General features: G+C 42.0%; 1 protein-coding gene across 7 annotated transcripts in view; it reads right to left on the bottom strand.

Moving 5' to 3' along the window:
• Positions 1-1376: 1376 nt before the first annotated feature.
• Ltbp1 (latent transforming growth factor beta binding protein 1) overlaps positions 1377-15416 on the bottom strand; it is a 393004-nt gene continuing 378964 nt past the window's right edge. For all 7 annotated transcript variants that reach the window (XM_046441615.2, XM_046441616.2, XM_046441617.2 and 4 more), the window contains 3 exons: positions 8099-8221; positions 4024-4173; positions 1377-2855 (listed from right to left, as the gene is read on the bottom strand). In XM_046441615.2, coding sequence (XP_046297571.1) covers positions 2674-2855; positions 4024-4173; positions 8099-8221 — 455 coding nt within the window. In that variant the 3' untranslated portion in view covers positions 1377-2673. The remainder of the gene's footprint in view (positions 2856-4023; positions 4174-8098; positions 8222-15416) is intronic.

The following is a 15416-nucleotide window of genomic DNA, read 5'->3' as shown; positions in this document are numbered from 1 at the left end:
GAGGCCATAATGAGACTCAGTCTCTTTGTTGGGCTGCAGATCCAGAAGACCCTGTCCTGGGGCTCGAGCTGGAACGTTCCAGCCTCCCGGGGGCCGGGGGGACGAGGAGAGTCTGCCTGGTGGTGGGGCACAGCCTCGGTGCAAGGGTGTGGGTGACAGCAGCCCACTAGAGCTCCCGCGTGGCAGGCACCTCCCCAGGCCCTCGGTGTCCCACCCACTCAATGCCCCAACCCCAGTGCACCACGAGGGACAGCCATGACAGGATGAGCCAGCCATGAATCTGCATTTGCGGCAAACGGGAAAACGAGCTCCTAAATGACTTTCTGTTTTGAAAAAGGGCCCACAGTCCCTCCGAGGGCTTGGAGGCCAGGTGCAGCTCAGAGGCAGGGTGCTCTGCACGCACGAGGCCCCAGCCTCCATCCCCAGCGCGGCAAAAAACACCAGCAAACAAACCACGAAGACCTTGAAACCCAGCTGTGGGGTGGCCCTGCCTGCCAGGTCCGAGTCCCCCACTTCGCCTCCTAGTTCTTAAAGCAGAGGGACAGCTTCCCGTTGTGCCCTCCGTCCAGGCCCCACACCTGACTCTCACCTGCCCAGGGCTCCCCACCTGATGGGGTTAGAAGATAGGTTAGAAGTTGACACAAGTCTCACTGGACTTAAAGGTTTCAAGGTGCTGACCAGGATCATTTCTTTCTGGAGGCTTTAGGGAAAGCTTCTTCTTTTTCCAGTTGCCCGCATTCTTTGGCTAGTGCCGCCTTTCTGCTTCCTCCATCTTTAAAGCTTGAGATGGCAGATTGAGTCTTTTTCCACGTTGCATCTGACATCTTCCCTATTCACAACTTTCTCTGATTCTCTTCTGCCGCCTTCTATTTTTAAGGTTCTCTTTTTTTTGTAAAGGACCTTTGTGATCATTTTGAGCTCAACCATATAACTTATATTCTATATCCAGAATAATCTCCTCATTTTAAGGCCAGCTGATTAGCAATCTTATCTGAAACCTTACTTCTCCTTTGCTCAACAGGTTCCTAGGAGTAGGACACAGATATCTGAAGTGCGATTATTCTGCTTACTATAGATAGAAAAAAAGCAAAGCCCTAAGGGAAATGTTAAATTGGGGGATTTTTCTGCACAATGTGTGCCTGTACCTAGTTTTTTTTTGTTTTTGTTGTTGTTGTTCTTGTTGTTTTAAACACAGATGCTATAATTAAATGAAAATGGATTCTGAATTTCAGTTTAAGTTAGGAAAAAATTGCATTACTCATGATGTGGATTAAGTAAGCAAGGAATGGAACTTTGAAAGTTATTGTTCATTAGTCTTGTGATACACGTCTGTCTTAGTTTGCTAGAGCTGCTGTAACAAAGCACCACAGACTAGATGGTTTAAACAAATTTATTTTCTCACAATTTTGGACTCTAAAAGGTCAAGATCAAGATTTTAGCAGAGCTGATTTCCTTCTTCTTTTTTTCCCTGAGGCCTCTCCTTTGTTTGTAAGTGGTCATCTTCTCCCTGTATCTTCACAAGTCCTCTCCTCTGTGTGTGTCTGTATCTGTAGCAGTTCTTCATAAGCATACCAGCCATATTGGATATGGCTCACCCCATTGACTTTATTTAACATTAATGATCCTATCTCCAGCACATTCTCAAGTATTGAGGGTTAGAACTTTAACAAATGAATTTTAGATGGGGGGAAACAATGCGGCCCTTAACAACATCTAACTAATGATTAACTTGTGATTAATTTGAAAAAAAAATCTACATTAATAGAAGATCATTGTTTTTGTTAGATTGGGGGTAGCTTGATGGGATACAAGGTGTTAAGATGCACTCACTGACAATCACTCTCAGGTAGAATTTTTTCTACAAAAATGGTGATTTATTTTGCTTTAACATACAATGTTAAGTATATTGGAGATCATCAAGTTTTGAAAATTTGCTGGACTTACTTTACATATCACAATACTATTGTAAGCTCCTAAATTCTTCCATCTCAATGTATCCAATTGAAACCTGCTAGCAGCTTGGCTAAGAATGGACAGGAAGATCAGACAACACACTGAAAATATCAAGTTTTGTTTTTTTTCTCCAAATGTGTATAAAAGTTTTGAAACAAGATCACTGCCTGCTCCACAGGACAGACAATTTTAATTTTAAAAATGCTCCAGACCAGGAATAGCAGAACCCCGTGTCACAATACTTATAATACAGCTTAACAATATTTTATCAAACTTTTGCAGTTGAGATTTAAAAAAAAAAAAAAAGAAAAAGAAAAACAGTAGCCAAAGAACTGCATAACCAAAAAATGAAAATTATATAAAACATTTCCACCACTATTTAAATGCCAAATTTAAGCAATAGAAAAAAAAAAAACAACTAAACAACATAATAATACAAACTTCTGTTTAAAATAACAGCACTGTTCTGCCTCTTTTCCATTGAATTTTACATATGAACAGACTATATATACTGGTTTTTCAGAGAAATGTCCTTTTGGTCTGTTAACACCAGTCAGGCTCATACCAAATCCTCTCATTGTCTTTGGAGGATGCACAACTCTCTGCTGTTTCCGTATTTCCAACATTCTGGGTTAGGTGCAATATCTCAAGTATAATACATTTCTCCCTTTTCCTTTACACAGTGCAGAGTATATGGGCTTAGGTTACGTAGATTCTCTTTTACTCCAGGTCACTGTCTTTTTCTAAATTCAAGGCTGTATTCAACGGAGTGCAGTAGTTGGGCTTGTCAGAAGGGACGTAGCCTGGCAGACACAAACATTTGTAGGAACCTTCTGTGTTAATGCACTTGGCATTCTTGCAGAGAGACATCCTGTTGTTCAACTCGTCGCATTCATTTACATCTGCAATAAGCCAAACCATGCAGGTCAACAATCTTTAAGATCACTCCTTAGAGAAACCCAACCTACACTCAATGAAAAGCATTCAGGTACCTACCTCCCCACCAACCATAGTCTGTATGGACTTTTCTATTATGGTCTGTTTCAATCGTGATCTTAAGGTAGATATCAGGGAGGTTCTAGAATGTCTTTCCCTGATATTTAATATAACATGAACATTTTTTTTTATCTTGACACTTTATAGCCAAACCTCAAGAAAGTTGGAGGAACCATATTACTTCAAAATTCCTTCCCAAATTTTAGGACTGATCGATTTATGAAAAGGAACCAAGTGAGCAAGCAGAGAACTCTCAGGGAAGCCTCTCTAGAGCCTTCTATTCTGACACTCTCTGATATCTTTCCACACGAGTTCTGTTTCAATGCCAAGTGCCCAAAACACCTGTAAGAACCTAGGCTACATGTTTTCCAGACCCACCACAAATTAAAAATCACAAAAATCTTTGGTGGGCAAAGTGAACACTTCTGGAAGGAGAAGAAAAATAGCAGAAGTGTCAAGTCACAGGTCTTTTATCCAACGCAAACAGGGCCTAAAAGACATCAGAGTTACACAGAAGATGCCAAATGCATATTTCCTATTCACCTCAAAAGTGGGAGGTGGGGGTGAAAGATGGTTTCAGTAGAAGTTTTATCCAAAATGATATGGAAGCAATATATTTTTGAGATATCTACTCTCCTTTCTGTCTGTATCAAGTATTCAGTAGTCATTTCCTGTTGCATAGTCAAAAGCTAAATTTAAGAGTCAAAGTAATTACCTGGGATATTCTTGCCTTTCCTCCATATTTACCACTCTGAATTTATTTATTTTTTTCATGTGCAGAGCTTGGGATTGAACCCAGGGCTTACATCTACTGGGCTAGAACCCTGAGCTATGCCTCTGACCCCACTCACTGTAGGTTCTTAAATGAGGTATCAACCTTTATTTTAATTGTACAAAATACAGAACATAAAAGTGACCATGTTAACCATTTTTAACTTAATGCAGTGGCATTAAGTACAGTTAATGATACTGTATTTAATGCAATCTCCAGGACTTTTCTCATCTTCCCAAACTGATACTACAAATATATCTTCAATGTACTCAACTGACTGGGGTCTGGCCACTCATTCTTACCAACACAGGTCATCTTGGCCATATCCAAGTGGTACCCATCAAAGCAATCACACGTGTAACCTTCCTGGACCCTCACACAGCGGCCGTTCTCACATCCATTGAGGATGCCACATTCCTCAGCCTGTAACTCCTCAAAGCTATTTAAAAAACCTAGAAAGAAACAACAGGAGCCAGATTAGAAATTTTCAGCCCTCCTATATACTGTTTAACTGTATTATTATTAAGGTTAAGGTTCATTGTACATTCAAGATACCTTCAAGCTAGTATTAGAATTTAAGTCAATACTAAATAAAGCCCTGCCAAATATTAAGCATATAAAGCATATAAATATTTAAAATATTGTATACGTTGTACAGAATTGTCCCACATCTTGAATTTTGAAGTTTTATATTAAAAATCACATAAAATGAGAAAGCAAGTATGGTTTTTGGCTTAGCTCTTAATTATGAAAAATGTTCATTTCCAAATTCCTAAGTTGTCAGAATGGCAAATGTCAGAAAATCTTTCAGGAACCAATGGGATTCACAATCAGAGCTCAGCAGGCATTTGCTAAAAAGCTCCATGAGAGTGTGAGGACATGCTTCTTCAATGGGGGTTTGCAAGACCATAGAAAAGCCAGGCTGGCCTTTCTCAGTGTCTGTTTGCTCTGGCTTTGGAAAGGGCCTTACACAAGGGATCAAAGGCTGAAGGCAGTAAAAAGGATTCCAAACATCCTGATAAATGGGAAAGGACATCAGACTTGTGTTTAGAAAACCAAAAGGCTTTTAAAAAGGAAACAAAGAAACTCTTGTTTGGCTCTTTTTATTGTTTAGAAACTAGCTCTGAATCAGTTTGAAGACATTTAGAGTTGGAGTAATATAAAAACAATTTAACTAGGCATTGAGAGTGTTTAGCCCGCTTTCTAGAAAGGAAAGTTGTAAATATAAATCTACAATGACCCAAGAACACCACTACGCATCTCGGCTCCACACCACAAATTTCCTTCAGAAAAAATAGTGCAGAAAGTTCTCGCTGTATTTCTATCTGGCCTTTGAAGTGATTCTTCAGTGGAACCACAGGGGGCAGCAAAATATTGCTCTGGAGGAAAGGCTATAAGGTCTAAGTTGGTGCCTTTAAAAGTTAAGTAACATGTACATGCATGATGGGCTCTTTTCAAAAATTTAAAGGGAAAAGAAATATTACAGGCTATCCAGAATATGACAGCAGATACCCAAAGCCAGTTTGAGAAATGCTTACTTAAGAAAATGAAGTCTTTCTACAAAATACTTCAAAATTCAATGTATAACCAAAAAAATCATTTATACTTTATAGCTAGTAAAATTATTTTTTACTGCAGAAATTAAGACATGAAACACCCATACACAACAAGGAGATAATACTTGTTTAGGCTTCTAAACAGGTAAGCAGGCTCGATGCCTGTTTTTGTACACACTGCCATTGGCTAACAGGACTGTCTGTAGCTGCTTTAGTGGTATCAGGGAAGAGTTGAATAAGTACAACAGAGACCATAGGGACTGTGAATTCTAAAAACGTCACTATGTGGCCCTTCATTATGAAAATATGTTCATCTCTGCTCTAATAAATTGCAGTTTTAGGAAACTGCTGCAGCTGAAGGTAACAGAGATGGTGACCATAAAGGTGATGAGGAACCTCCCACAGCCTCCTCTGTTACCATCTGTTCAATCTGCTCCTCTCCGCAGCAGGGCCCCAAAACCCTTGCTGCTAATCAGAAAACTGGCTGGGGAGGGGGAGAGATTTCTTTGCAACTTGTAAGACCTTTAAAGGCCATTATGGAGTCCAGACCGTAACTATATATCAACTTCCTATATGGCTTGATGTGACACCAAAATGTTTACTTATCATTTTTAGTGAATTATAAAAAGAAAAGAAAAAGAGCTTTAGTCCAATGTCAGCATTAGAAAGAAGGTCCATAAACTAGAACAAAATTAAAAATCCTGGAATCAGATCTATAATATGAAGGAGGCTACACACATAAAAGCCATGGGTTGCACCAGAGTTGCAAACAGACTGTTTTCTGGATTTATGGAGCAAACTAGGATTTCATTCAATCTTGATATTCCTTTTTTTTATGTAAATGTTTACTGACCTTGAACTCATGCAGTGATGTGTATAAACTACAGGTGCTCAGTTTTCTGGCTGTGAGCACCTTCAGCACCATTTCACGAGGTAGAACAAGGTCAAATGTTGCTAACCCATGGCATTAGAAGGCAGGATGGGGGTTACCCTCAGGTAGCCTGGGAAAGGGCACCAGTTCTTGATCTGGCTGCTATTCAACCTAGCTGGATTAGTGGAATACTGTTTCCATGTATGTTCTAAGGCATTCCCAATCCTGCTGGGTGATCAGTACACAGCATCCTTTGAAAGAGTGTAGGCTGTGCCGTCTCAAAATAAGCCAAGTTGGTATATTGATTATTTCAAGCTGAAATCACTTGAGGAACTGTCACTTCAGAATGGGCCTATTTTCCCCCACATGCAGCAGGCCGTAAGGATTCTTTCGGGAGGAATGACCTTCACATACCCAATGTTGGAAAACAGCCTGATCACCAGAGGTTGGTGATGGGAGCTGCAGAGAACCTGGATAAACAAATTTTGAAATGTCTCTTGTCTTTCACTAGCCTCTATGTTCCCCTCCCAGACATTCCTTAGTAACATCCCTAGAACTTACTATCCTAGTTCAGATAGCCTTTCATCTCATCATTTCCTTCACTAATTTACTGTTCTTTGTCTTAAAAAAAAAAAAAAAAACAACTCTAAAAGCATCATGCTTTGGTCAATTCTTCTTACTGCTCTCTTGGAGAGATCCCCAGGTACATGTAAGTTTAACAAAACGATTATGCTTCTCTCCTGTTCATCGGCACTTGTATTAACTGGATTCTTAGATCTAGCCAAAGAGACCACGTAGGAACTAGGGGGAGCAGGTGGGGCCTTCCCTCCCCTATGCCTTAAAGAACCAAAGGTCAGGAGGAAGAGGGAAAAGACCAGGAGAAGGGGAAAAGAAAAAGCTCTTTTGACTTGGAATGGAAAGAGTCTCCAAATGCAACCACAGCACCTCTGGAGCTCCTCAAGGGCCCAGTCCTAGAGGACTGGCTTTCTGTACCAGCGATTGGGCCCAGAAGAAAAGGCTTCATGTACTTTGTGATTCAGCAGCATCCCTAAAGTCCTACCTCCAAAGTCCACAGGGACTCCCTGTCTGAGACTGTGGCAAAGCTACACCTGGGATGCGTGCCCCCTTGGGATGAGGATGGGCTCCTGAACTAGCACTCCCTATCTCCCCATTACTGTTCTTGTAGTGAGCCAATTTATTATCTGCCAATATTTCATTGTGAACTGCTCATTTTTCAGACTAGAAGTCCTTATTCTCTACTTGAAAGCTCTGAAGTTCCCCGTGCAAACATCAAGCCTGTGGGTGAGACTCATCAGCCAGGGCCTAGGCCCACACTCCAGGACGTTTCCTTCCCTAGGGGAGCGGGGGGGGGGGGGGGAATGCTGTTGGCACATACACACTCCCACCTCCCCCAGAAGAGCTCTGCTCACGAATCCAGAAAAAAAGCTGGCACACATCATTTCTTACTTAATAAATCCCTTCACAAGTGTATTCTCAAAATTCATTTCTGACCAAGACAGCTGTTTTTCTTTGTTTGACCTCCCACTCTAAAACACTTGTAAAGATCAACTTGGTTCAGTTAACATTTGTCATTTCCTCGTATAAAACAAAGGCTACAATACAACCAGGCTGTCAAGGAAACCCTGGAACTAGGCCACCTCCTACCATGAAAAGAAATGATTTTGCTGTAACAATTGTAACAATAAGATCATGTTTGTTACCGAAAGGAAAGTGAACACAGCAGTGCCCCGGACCAGCAAGACCAATCATGAACTCCATGGTTCTCAGGATCAAGCGTGGGGACAGGTCACTCAGAGGCCTCAGTAGAACCAGCCTTCTGAGCCTGGTAAATCTCCATTCCAAGCAAGTTCCCAAGGATCACATTTTGAGAACCACTGAGTAATCTTTAATCACAATTCAATTTCAAAGTAACCAAAGAGTTTTGCTTACGGTCCTGGATGAAGTAGGGATCGGCTTCTGGAGCATACTGTTCACTAAAGTCGACCAAGGCGTCCCGTCCGTACGGCTGCCGGCGACCGGTCACAGGGATGTTACACAGCTGGGCGTAGTCATCTAGGAAGGAAAGGACAGGCAGTAGCGTGAGACCTAGTGGGTGCTGGATCACACCCGGACATACCCCTCACAGCTCAGCAGCAGGGTCTCCACCGTCTCCACCTCTCACACTCTGCTGCCCCTGGGACCCTGAAGACATTTCTACAGGAACTTTATAAGAATACTGCGGAGCATAATTAATAGTTGAGGAACAATTGGTAGAACACATCCCAGAATGGTAAGGAACTGAGGTGAGCCATCGGGGAGAGTGCTTTAGGCCTGTTGAAAGAATGACTTGATTTTTTTTTTTTTTTTAATTATCAAAACAAAAAACATCTTTAAGGGATAAGAGGTCATTCTTAAGGGCAGTTACTTTTTCACACACTAGAAATAGGAAAGATGTACCACTCAACCCAATCCAAGTCAGGATGCTCCAGTTCCCTGGCTTGAATGGAGTAGCCACTGTCATAACTCTATTATGGCACTGTATAATTCTGCAGAGCTTACGAATAGCATTACAGCTGTGATCACATTAATGAGGGTAAGTGTGATGGTGGTGACGATAATAGCAGTTAACCGCTGTGTAGTGCTTGCTGTACGTAGGTATTATTCTAAGCATTTAACACACAAGTCCTCTAAAATACCACCCTCAGAAGAGGTTCTATCTTCCCGCATTTCACCAATGTGTAAATAAAGGCACAGAGTGGTGAACTCACAGTTGCTATGTGGCAGTACCAGATCAGAAGTCAGAAACGAAGCTCTAGAGTGCTCACTCGGAACATTCGTCTCTCCTTCAACCATCTCCGCTCCTCTGGAACTCTGTCCTTACCTTCTCTGCACCCCAGCTAGATTCACCTGCAGCTACCACTTCCTGAGGCCACAGTCCCACTCCACACTGGGCCAGCTGTTAGACCCCTAAACTTCCTTTCAGGACCCAGCACACAGCACCTTGCTTGGAGTTCCTGAGCCTTAAATGCATGTCATGATCTCAGATTCTCCCCTGCAGTTGAGAGAAGTTGTTTAGAAAGGTGAGCTTCCTGTGCTGAGTGTATAATTTAAAGGAAATACTCTGTCCAAGGATACCTCTAGCAGTTGGTCAAAGTTCTGGGGTTCCCCAAGGTCAACAGCTCTACTAGGACTGTGAGAGGCAGGACGAGCAGCAGACCCCAGGACAGACATCTTGGGGCACAGAAGGCAACAGTCACACTTGCCTAGAGATTTCCTCTCTTTTGGAATGTTGCAGACTAAAAACAACACTAAAGCAACAGTGTGAATTCTGAAGAAGCCTTTAATCCCTTTGCTTAAGTTACCTGAGGCGTGAGGGTGAGGAGTCAGAGGTGTGTCACTTGTATCCACACATGCACACACACAATTCCATTCTCTCTGAGACCCACACAAAGGAAGCATGAAGTTCATAAAAGATTTTGAACCCCTGGATAGTGGTTGCCCCTGCTTACAGTTTTCCTTATGTAGAAAAATCACAGGAATGACATCCAGACCCCAGACATCCCCAGCACTTTTGCATGAAACCATTCAGTGAGAAATATTAATTTCATTAAGGAAATGGCTGAACCCGTAAGATCATCTTTGGCTTAAAAAAAAAAATTACAACTTCAAACAGAGAGTATAAATGGTTGTCAGTTCTGCTTGAAGTTTGAAATTCTTTGGGGGGCTTTCCCTCGAGAGGGAGATGGCTCAAATGTTTATAAGTTTCAAGAGCTGAGGTCATCTTCTCTCATGGCTTTATATACATTTGTTGCACATGTGAAAGGGAGACTTGTTCAACATATCGAAGCCACAGTAGGATCAAGAGTGGATTTTAAAATGAATTCATTCATGTACTTAGTTTGTAAAACTAAATCCAGAGATGGCTAAGAATCCTCCCCTCAGATATCTGTCAGTCATCAGGGAAGCCTCGCCGAGACTTGAGGTCACAGAAAGGGCCTGGCCAGGGCTGCCCAGTCCTCAGTCCTCAGTCCTGTGCCTCCTCCACCAAATAAACAAAACCACCTTGATGTTCCGAGCTCTCTCCATCTAGCAATGCCAAAGTAAAGGAACTCAATATAAAAGGGAAGAGGAAAAGAAGGCTCTTATTCCTGTGCAATGTTCAGAAACAGCTTTCTGCAAAAGTTGTTCCCAACTCTAACTATGACCAGGAGTTACATGAAGGGAAAATATTTGGGATTGATTTTAAAGGGCTTACCCAAAGGCATTGTGAAAGGAAAGTAAGTTGAGTCTGGAAACTACCAAGTGGTTCCTAAAGAAGGCGTCTGATTTGACTCAGGCTGGTGAGGGAGCAGCAGAGAGAAACAGTGGGGTGGTACCTCTGGGACTCACTGTATCTTCTTTCTCCTCCTTCCGCACTCCCCACCATGCATTTTTATTCTTACAACTGAAGAAATGGTTGACCTTCATGGCTTCACTTTCTCCAGTCCATGAAGTGGCCAGACTTTAAGACAATTTTGGTCAGTTACCCATATATCATTTCTGCATTACATACACTCTCTCTTGTATTTGAAGATGCTCTGCATCCCATCATCACTAGGATATGTATTTTGAATTATTTTTCTGGGAGCATGGATGGGTCCATCCTAATCTATCCATGCTGCCTCTTCTGTGGCGCACATCTGCTCTGATTCCTGGCCAGGGTCAAGGGTGAAGTGAGTGTGGGAATATGGAAAGAATGTGGGCTTTGGAGGCAGGAACTGGGGGCTCCAGTCCTGATTGTACTGCTTAATTTCTGGCTTAGTAATGTTGGGCAGGCCTCAGTTTCCATAGCTATCACACAGGGATAATAATTCTTACTTGTCCACCTCTGTGTTACTGACATGAAAAATGAGATAATGTTATTGAACTCTTCATAAATTCTGAAGCACCAAGAAAACAGACGTTATCATTTTTTCTTGTAGGTGAAAGTCCCTACTAAACATCTGGAAACAAATGGAGATTTTTCAGAGACAGTATTACAATAAGTGACTGATACACATTTTAATGTTAAGACCCAAAGTTGTCAATTTGCAAAGAAATGTACAGTAAATTAAGAGCAAGTTTCCATAGTCCAGGTATTTTTAAAAAAAATTTTTTTGTTAACTTTATTCCAAGATTATTTGGAGTTTTTACACAGATGAAGGTAAACTCTAGCTCAGTAAATAAAGAAAAAATAGTCCTTGCAAACTTCATGTTCAACAACAAGGCACAAAATTGCTGATTGCCTTGGCCAATTTAACTATTCTGATAAAGAATGACCAGCAGCCCATTTTAACATTAGACCAATGGAACTCAAATTATTGAGAAAAGAGGATGTTCACTAATTCTTGGCACATGCTTGAACAGATTGGAAAGGTCTTGAGTGGAGAGCAGGTTTACAGGGGAGAGTGTTATTTATCTTCCAGGGGGGCAAAGGGGACAGCACAGAACATTCAGACAAGTTTTGGGCAAGGTGTCTTCTTCAGAATCTTGAAATAGACAACCTTCTAGCATTTGCTGGGCCTCTGTGTGCCTAGGGCTGGGTCACTGCTATGGGGATGGCAGTGAATTGTGGCTGGCTCAGGTATGGAGACCAAGAAGAGCAGATCCCTGACTTATTTCCACAACTTCCCATGAGAACTGTGAGAATCTCCTGGCTGCTGCATCCTCCAGATCAGCATGTGGACATGCACACATATTTTCTGTCCTTAGAGTCTCTTTCCTTTTCCAAAACACCCCTTACTTATGCACGTTAGCAACAATGAATCACCCAGTTGTCAGGGGCTCGGTGCAGAGGAGCAGTTGCTTAGCGGGGCCTGTCCTGGAAGGCACACTTGGTGAAACAGTGCTGTTTCTGAGAGCCCATACACTGTGTCCGTCTGGAACCTCACCAAACACCAACATGAAATGAACAGGAAAGGGAACTATTGACACCTCACAGTCCCTCCTCCACCACGGTATTTCCCTCCTCCCCAAGCACAAATGCTCAGCTCTCGATCAAAGCTATGAAGGGGACACGTGGGGTGGTATGGGACACCATCCCTGAGTGCTCTGAACAAGATCCAGGCCACTGATCACACTAATTTCCCTGGCATAGCAGATTTGTATGACAGATGGTACTGCTTTGATTTTTTTACTTTAAATTAAAAAAAAAAAAAAAGTTTTTTTTAAACTACCCCCTAGAGCCGGTAGGTCTGGGGCCTCTGCTGTCAGCAGCAATGGGAAGCACATTACTATATCCTGGCAGGATGTCTCCGTTGTTGGTGACACACACATCTGCAGGGCTGGTCTGGACAGTCACATGTCACAGTGCCACTCTGGCATGTGAGGAAAGTGGGAGGTGAAGTTTTAGTTCCATCTGAGGCAGATTAAATTCAGCTGCTCTCAGAAATGAAGCAGAGGCTACATCTCAGCCTCTACATAACCAGAACTAAAAATTCAGTGTCCTAGGGTTTGAACTGCATATGCAGGAGAAACAAGGACCAGTTCTTATTCATTGATAAAAACAGGTCATACTTGACTCAAATTTCTGCACAGGTGTTTTTCCCACAGGTTTAAACATGGATTATTAATTGAAAAGCTATAAAAATTTAAAAAGTTGACCAGTTACAGAATATTTCATCTGGTATGGTCAAGGAAGGTGACAGAGGCGCTTCTGCTGGTACTGAAATGACACTGTGGAATTGGACATCTGCCTGGGTGTCACTCCTTCTACTCCTTTTCAGAGAATTAACTCTTACCCTTGATCCCCACAGAATAGGAAGGGACCCTGTTTCCCCAAAATTAAAATGTGTGGAGTTACAACAGAGGATTGGATACTCTAAAAAGAGAAAAGACCTGTGGCCAAAAGACTTGGGTGCTAGCCAGGCATGGTGGTGCACACCTGTTATCCCAGCGGCTCTGGAGGCTGAGGCAGGAGGATCATGATATAAAAGCCAGCCTCAGAAAAATCAAGGCACTAAGTAGATCAGTGAGACCCTGTCTCTAAATGAAAATACGAAATAGATCTGGGGATGTGGCTCAGTGGTCCGATGCCACTGAGTTCAATCCCTGGTAACCCCTCCTGCACCCCCCCCCCCCAGAAAAAAAGACTTGGGTGCTAGTCTCAAATTCTCTACTTCCTATTTCCTTGTTCTGAAGGTGTTTCTTCATGCGTTAGTCCCTCCATCTACTGGACAGGATCATGGTACTCTGCTTCAGCTGTATGAAAGGTGATCACTCACTGTTCAGTCAGGGACTTACGGAGTGGGCTCCTTCATTCATTCATACAACCAGAGGCTGAGAAGAGTATGAACAGATTCAGGTTGCTGGGAGGGGACAGATACAGCAATGGCAAACTAAGGCATGGGGCAACACCTGTTAGAACCACAGAAGTAACTTGGAAGAGCTGGGGGAACTTCACCTAAGAGGTGAGTGCCAGATGAAGAAGCAGATAAAATGTTTGAGAGAGAGAGAGAGAGAGAGAGAGAGAGAGAGAGAGAGAGAGAGAGTGTGTGTGTGTGTGTGTGTGTGTGTGTGTGGGTGCATGGGGGTGTGTGTCCCAGGCATATGTAACAGATAAGAAAGCATCAGGAAAACTGAAGTACCAGGCAATACTGGCTCCTGCAGGTCCCTGCTTAAGAACAACTGAACAAAGGAAAGCTAGCTAGCACGCACTGTTATGCTCCTCTGTGCCAGGCACTACGCCCTTCTGTATTCAGTTTCATTTAAATCTCAGAACAACCCAAGAAATAACTGTAATTAGCTCCTTTTGTTTCCCATAAGAAAACCAAGGTTTATAACATTCCTTACCCAAGGTCAGGTAAAGAATTTGAACCTCAAGTGGTCTCTCTGCCAAACCATGTTCTTCCTATTCCACAACTGTCCTTCTGACACCCTAGGAAAATTATTAAATGCGCTCCCCAGACCCCAAGCATCAGGTAAGTACTTCATTCGGCAATAAGCATTTGTGAGTAAAATTCCAGGGAGAGTCATAACCATGATGCTGATGAGCTCAGCTCCACCAGGGTCAGCTCTATCATTAGCAGGATTTATGTTTATTGAATTTGCTCGATTTATTAGGTGAAAGAGATCAAATTGCTTAATGTTCAATTAAATTGTACTTGTTGAGGACAGGGAAGTAATGAAGTCTAAAGTTTTTGGCAGGGTTTATATTCTGTGGGACTCCTGAAACGCTAATGCTCTAAGGAAACTCGTGGCCATACACCAGCCAAGTTCTGCCCACCCCAGCCTTCGCCTGATGTTACCCTTTGAGTCCAGTCACTTCCTGCGTTGTCCAAAAGATGGCTATTTAGTGAGCCAGGCTGACACAGAGATTTGTTGGGCACAAATCCCCAAATGGAGGCTCCTTTTGTGTTCTAAAACCTGGATTTAAAAACTTCCAACCTACTTCCTCTTTCATCAACTGTCAGGACAGGTAAACCAGTTCCGCCCCTTTCCTGGTCTTAGATTGTCACTTCAAAGTGATATTCAAAGAAGTCAACGAGAAGTTATTATCCATCAGGAGTGTATTTCATTTTTTCTTCATTAACTAAGAATTACTTAAAAACAGAAAATGGGCATGTGCTTAAAATAAAACCTTAGGTTGCTTTAGGTTATGTGAGTTTTTCTACCAGTTTAAAAAAAAATCTAGAAAAACAAAAAATACAGGGGAAGATGTGTTTTTTATATATTAATCCTGATAGTCACCTAACCTGCCTTTAAACAATAAGGTGAAAAAACAAGACTAGAAAATCCCCCAGGTCCCTTCTAAACTTGCACATCCTATGATTCCAAACAGAAAACACTCTCACCATTAGGATGGGAAAACCATGGGAAGATAATTTGTCCTTGAAACTTGCAGCTGCAATATGAGATAATCAACACTAGATGGCACTGTTACCCCCCAAGTGCTGCCCATCTGGAGGTTTTCAGAGTAATTGATTGACATGGAATTGAACAAACCAAAGGAAGCAGGCACAGGCTGCTCCAAGGAAACTGAGAATTAGAGACACTTAATGGTATTCTGAAGGTCAAGTCATTAACTAAAAATAATAAATTATTAAAACATGAGGATAAAGACAATTATGTTTTAAAGTATATTTTAACATTGCTTATTTTTCAAAGTTTTACAGCAGAGCAATCAAATTAATATCAAATATAGCTCTCAAGGTTTTGAAAAGATGAAGATATTTCTCTGCATCTATAACCATTATTGGAAAAGCAAGTTTGGGGTAATTACTGTAACATTAAAATAACCCTAAACAGAGTC

This window comes from Marmota monax, unplaced genomic scaffold (assembly GCF_021218885.2).
Source record: "Marmota monax isolate L192 unplaced genomic scaffold, Marmota_monax_Labrador192_F-V1.1 WCK01_AAM20220418_F8-fsc00010, whole genome shotgun sequence".
Lineage (NCBI taxonomy): Eukaryota > Metazoa > Chordata > Mammalia > Rodentia > Sciuridae > Marmota > Marmota monax.
The sequence above is the reverse complement of the archived record's forward strand: the minus strand, read 5'-3'. Positions and strand labels throughout refer to the sequence as shown.